The 6,508-nt window shown below is 39.2% G+C and overlaps 1 protein-coding gene across 1 annotated transcript; it reads right to left on the reverse strand.

Moving 5' to 3' along the window:
- Positions 1-3,792: 3,792 nt before the first annotated feature.
- On the reverse strand, positions 3,793-6,508 carry LOC113183228 (casein kinase I-like). Its single transcript, XM_026389490.2, has 2 exons — positions 6,501-6,508; positions 3,793-4,705 (listed from the first exon to the last, which is right to left on the reverse strand). Exons 1-2 carry the CDS (start codon positions 6,506-6,508, stop codon positions 3,793-3,795), a joined length of 921 nt encoding a protein of 306 aa, XP_026245275.1.

The following is a 6,508-nucleotide window of genomic DNA, read 5'->3' on the forward strand; positions in this document are numbered from 1 at the left end:
AGTTGTATCTCTGAATCTTGATCTTCATAGTTTTATACATTGTGCAGCACAGTTCATTGGGGTTTTTTTAGTAATTTACCATGTTTTCATAGTTTTCCTTTGTCATGATTCTTTGCCACTTTTTAACTTTCTCATTATCTGACCTTAATTTTTCAGTTTCCTTTACTAACTGTTTCTGCCATTTACTAATACTTCTCTAAATTCCACAATAGGCCCACTTTTTGTTTTTCTTTCATTCCTAGGAAATTTAATTCTCCTTTGTGGTATTAAAGGCCTATAAGCCAATGATCCCCAAATCTCTATACTCTTATTAGAAAGCTATTCTACATTCCAATCTCTATTTCCACATTCTTAGTCAATTCATTGGCATATTTCACAGGCATCAATTTCAACATATTCCTGAAATACTCAAATACAATCCCCCTGGTCCCTCATCAACAAATCTTCCTGTTGTATTCATTGCTTCCATTACTACACCAAGATCTATTTCTCACTTGAGTTATCCTTAATCTTCCCTATTCTTATTTACATCTCATTTTTCTCAAATATGATCAATGTATCCTCTAAAATGTCTCAAGGCATTTGTGATACATTTAAAACAGCCACAAATTATTTTCCACTACTCCTGCCATGAAGTAGTCAACCTCTCCTTTTACTTTGACTGCATTTGGACATGTGACTTGATTTGGCCAATGGGATCAACAAATGTGACCCCACTAGAGGCTTGCTAAGCACATGTACCTTGGGCTAGTTCTCTTGGAACTATTCTATGATACCACCATGATCTAAAGAAGCTCGTCTAGCCTCAGGGATGAGAGGCCACATGGAAGAGAGAAGAGAGGCCTTTGCCCACAGTGGGCACCAATAGCCAGATATGTGAGGGAATCTACTTGGAATGTGGCTGGCATATTCCAGCCATGATGTGATTTCAATCACAGGAATGTGTTCAAGCAAGACCACCAGTAGAACTATATCCAGCCAATCCATAGGTCAATGAGAAAAAACAAATGATTCTTTGCTGCAGCCACTTGTTCTGAAGTGGTTTATCAGGCAACAATAGTTAAACAGAAAGAAACATGATCTTTTTTCTTTCTTTGCCTGTCCTACTGGAGGCTCACCACTCTCTTCTGTAAATCCTATATGTTCCCTTCCAATTCATCCAAAAACTACCATTTTATTACATTATCTATAATCGTATCATCCTCACACTTAGAAACTTTCAGTAAGCTCATTACTAAGAACAACAGCCCAAGTAATGCTCTCTACTCAACTTATTATTCCAGTCTCATTCTCTCCACATCTACTATCCTATATTTCTGTAAGATTTTGACATGGTTTTATCACAACTTATCATCTATTTACATGTTATTTATGAATTTATTCCACCACCTAGACTATTTTAATGAACACCATACCTAAAACACTATAGACATTAAATGACTGTTGTATGAATATTTTACAATGACCAGGAACTGAGTTTTACATTGTTTTGAGTATCAGTCTTGAAAACAAGATACTTTTCTGACCAATATACAGATGAATAAACAGGTTCAAAAACATTGAACCCTTCTCAAGTCTAAAAACAGTGGAGCCCTTAAATTAATGTGTACATAGCTGATTCCTGGAAAAGTAAACTTTGCACCCTTTAGTCTCCACTTTCAAAACATTCTAAATTTGTCTTTTCCTAAAGAAAATTTAAATTTGTGTCAAACAAAATCAGGCTCTATCAGTGCTATATAGTTCTAAATAATATCTTTTTTAAAAATATCTTTATTTTTATTTATTTACTTTTATGTGGTGCTGAGGATTGAACCCAGGGCCCCAAGCATGTGAGATAAGCACTCTACCACTGAGCTACAACCCAGCCCCTAAATAATATCTTTGATTCAATTTTTAAATATACAATGAATTCTTTTTTTTTAGTCTAATGTAAAATTGTATGGTCATCAAATTGACAAATAATGCTTCTTATTGAGATCAAACCTTAAATAGCCCAATCCTCTCCCCAACTATCTTCAGAGAGAGCTTATCATTCCTGTAGGGTCGGCGTGGTAAAATCAACATAGTTAATCTTCACGTGTAAGAGTTGGCTAAGAGCCAATAGAATCAAAAGGGCAAGTCTGAGCAAGGAAGAAAACAGGCAAGTGTAGACCAGCTCAGGAGTAAAATGCTCCTAAATAGGTGTAATATATGGCAGTTTCTATTTTGTACAGAATGAACAATTCTAATGGACTAAGGAAGTCCCTCATTGGTTCTCCCATTTACCTTATCATGTCATGGGTATTTTACTTAATATCTCTAAGTTCTGATTAACTTTCCTGAAAAATAAAGAGCCATTATGCTTCACAAGGTTGATGGTGATTTAGCTTAAATATTATGTACATAGAGTATGTTGTACAATGTCTCATATATAGCAAGAAAGCAATAAATTGAAATAATTGTAGTTGTTGTTAAGTAAGGTTTTCAGGCTAAATAGAGCAAATGCTAATAATCAGTACTGGAATGTTGAAATGATATCACTTAATCGCAAAGCTGGTTTGTCAACTATGGTATTAGTATGTTAGTGTTGTCCTAAGTTAAGAATGTGGGGAAGACATTGGCAAGATTGTGTAAAATACTCATGGCTAAAAAAAAACAAAATCACATGGCAAAATAAATGAAAACTGATTTGAACAGGGTCAGTTCCCTTCCTACAATTAGGAAGAAGCACTTCCGTAAGGAACTTGAGCACTTGGTTATGGAAAAACAGAGATTTGATTTACATTAGGGAAAGAGCTGTTGGGTTGTTGGCTAATGGTGTCCACCACAGTTGTCTCTACATCTTTTCTGCACTTTCTCATCTCTGATTCTTCAACCCACTTCAATATGACATCGTTCCCCTTTGTTCTTGAAGTCACCATGGATTTTTTCTTTTCCTTCCAATTTTAGTTTTTAATGAACTTATAAACAAAAAAGCTCCCATTTCAAAATTTTTAAAAACTCAAGATCATATAGACATTTACAATGATTATTTATCTAAGCAACATACATACATGTTCAGTTGTAAGATGTGAACTAAATTTCTGTGACAAATATGCTTTTTTAAAAATAGCGAGAGCATTATAGAGTTAATGCAGAGACCTAAGGATAATCTAGTAGTCACTAAGTCTTTACTTTAGATGCTGTTATTTCTAGCACAGTAAGCTGGCATAATCAAACACTGGAATCTCTGGTTGCTACATATAAAGAATGTGTTAAGTGAACAATTCGCAAATCCCAGGGGTGGAAAAACCCTAAGAATACACAATCGTGGGCATTTTTAACCATCACAACTGTGGCTGAAGACTGTTCATGCTGTTCTTCTGAAATGAGATCTCAAAGCAGTACAGCACAATATGAAAGGTTTTAACAAACAAACAAAAAAAGTACATGCACAATTTCTCCACCAATTTGAGTGTCAACCATTTAGTTAACTTTTCCACTTAAAAAAATGCAATAGCAAACCAGACACCATTTCACTGTTAATATTCACAATTACAGAGGCTAAACTCATGATACAACATCAACAATGCTTCCCAGAGCCAGTTTATACTGAAATTAAGTTCTTTACTTACACCAAGTAAATGGTGGTCCACAACCACTGGCTAGTTTACATATGAACTAAAATTTCTAGATTTGGGGAGAAACAAATGCTGCTTCAATCATCTGCTCTGCTTCTTCTGTTCTTCAATTAATGCTTAGAAACCTTTCATGTTACTCTTGGTTTTGTTGGTTTGCTTGCCTGTGGGGGATTGTGCCGGCTGACCCTGCCTGCTAAGCTTTCTGCTTTAACTTCTTCGTCCAATCAAATATGTAGTCATAATGGTAGTTCAGAGTCCTGAAAAGGATGCGGAATAGCTCCTTCAGATACTTGTAATCTGGGACTTCCTCAAAGGGCAGCCTACGACAATAGTTTAAGTATATAGCAAATTCTGCAGGAAACCCCTTACATAAAACTTCAACAGAAGTGGACCTCTTCTTTTCACTGATCTTTTCATATATTTGTTTCTTTGTTACAGCATTTAGTCCTTGCCATGGCAGATGGGTTCTATTAAAATACATCAAAACATATCCTAACGATTCCATGTCATCTCGGCGACTCTGCTCAATACCAAGATGTGCATTGATGCTAGCATATCGGGCAGTGCCAGTGAGGGGTTTACCTTCCACATATGGTATGTGTTGCTTTGTCTTGTCGTTTCTGTACCTTTTGGCCAAACCAAAATCAATAAGGAATAACTTATTACAGTCATTCCCGATACCCACTAGTAAGTTATCTGGCTTAATGTCTCTGTGTATAAAATTCTTTGCGTGCACATATTCAATTCTACTAATCATCTGGTCAGCTAACATAAGTACAGTTTTCATTGTGAACCTTCTTGAGCAGAAATTGAAGAGATCTTCAAGGCTGGGTCCCAGAAGATCCATGACTAACACATTATAGCCTTTTTCCTCACCGTACCACCAGATGTGGGGGACGCCAACCCCACCTTCAAGAATCCTATAGATTTGGCTTTCGATTACCAACTTGGAAAACTGGGCCTTCTGAGATTCTACCTTCACTGCCACTTCCTGTCTGGTGTTGATGTTAAACGCCAGATAAATGTCCCCGAAGGTGCCATACCCTATCTTCCGTACCAGTTTATATTTCTCTCCAACAACAACTTCGGCCTTGGAGCCAGTGCTGCTCGCCTTCCGGACAGACGAACATGGAGACTGGATCCAAGTCCTGAGGGGAGGACAAAGGTGGCGGGGGGTCTTCCACCAGGCAAGGCTGCGGAGGAGGACAGCAGACAGTGGGAAACTAAGGCCTTTTCAGGCGTGACGGGGCCTAGAATCAGCCCAGGGAACCCCAATCACCGCCACGCAGTTAGGTTTCTTTTAGGCAGGCCGCAGTCTGTGAGTGGTTCTCGCGGTTACTTAGGCCACTTGTTTCTCGGTGGCCACCCCAGCTTCGCTTTCATGGCGTGTCCCGGGCTGAAAAGGGGGCGTGGTGAGTTAGGGCAGCTATACAGTTGCCACCACTGCCGCTGGGTCCGGCCAGGGTAGACCCCTGTCACTCCTCCGACGCCGCCATCTTGTTTCTCCAGCGCCAGCCAACACAAAACGCCCTCAGGCCCGGAAGCCGCTTCTTCACGTCGCAGAGCATGCTGGGAAAGGGATCTAGGGCTGCGGCCTAGAAGGGTTGACCTTGAGAAGAGGGCGGAGCCAGATCCTGGAGAGTCGCACGCAGCGGGTGCTCCTAGCGTCATTGCATAGACATGGCAGCAGCCTCACCGTTGATTTCAATTTGCCAAATTCTAATCTACAATTTTTAGTCCTCGTGTTGTACCTCCCAAATGACGTGATTACTCACTGATTCTAGAAATACTCTTTGTACCATGGGATGCAAAACTTTACTGGTTTTCTTCTTCACTGGTGTCTCCCTCCCTCTTGTTACATGACTTGTCCTCTTTCATCTGACCTGTCCTCTTTCATCTGACCTAATATAACTCAGAACTTTCATGTTTTCTTTCCTGCCACCTATATGCCCAAAACGCCGAAATTATATCTCTAACTCAAATTTCCAGACCTGTATGTGCCTTACTTGACAGGTTTGCGTGATCATCTCACTAACATCACAAAATTAACATTTCTAAAACTGAACTTTTCAGTTTCTTTCAAACCTTTTTCCTCTCTAGCATCAAATTACTTCAATAAATCACACACACACACACATACACACTTCTTAAGCCAAAAATCTGGACACATCTTCACATCGCTCTCTTATTCCCACTTTTAATGACCAAAGCCCACTGATTTTTAAATAAAGATAGACACAGAGAGAGAATTTTTAAATATTTATTTTTTAGTTTTCGGTGGATACAACACCTTTTTTGGTATGTGGTGCTGAGGATCGAACCCAGGCCGCATGCATGCCAGGCCAGCAAGCTACCGCTTGAGCCATATCCCCAACCCAAGGCCCCTTGATCTTACCTTCAAAATACCATGTTACTCTCCATTTCACTGCTAATATCCCCGCTGTTGCAGTTCTTTCACCTAGAACAAATGCAATGGTCTCTGGTAATGTCTATTTTCTTTTACTCTTAGTTCAATCCAATGCAATGTCTATAGAGCAGCAGCCAATGTGGTCTTTTAAAGATATATTTGTTTTTATTTTTATGTGGTGCCAGGGGTCAAATCCAGTGCCTCACTCAGGCTAGGCAAGCGCTCTAACACTGAGCCACAACCCCAGCCCTCTTTAAAGATACAGACGAAATAGTGTGGATACCCAGCAAAAATCATCCTGTGACCTTCCCTTGCATCAAACATCTCTGTGATGCTAGGGCCTGCGGGATGTGTCCACTTCAACCTCTTCCATCTCCTCTCATGCTACATTTGCCCTCACTAATTACTTATGTCATCTTGGCACATTTTTATTACTTTCTTTTTTTTTTAATTTTAGTTTCTTTATTGTATCACACTCTCCCAACTGCAAGGACTTTGTCAT

The sequence above is a fragment of the Urocitellus parryii genome, chromosome 14 (assembly GCF_045843805.1).
Source record: "Urocitellus parryii isolate mUroPar1 chromosome 14, mUroPar1.hap1, whole genome shotgun sequence".
Lineage (NCBI taxonomy): Eukaryota > Metazoa > Chordata > Mammalia > Rodentia > Sciuridae > Urocitellus > Urocitellus parryii.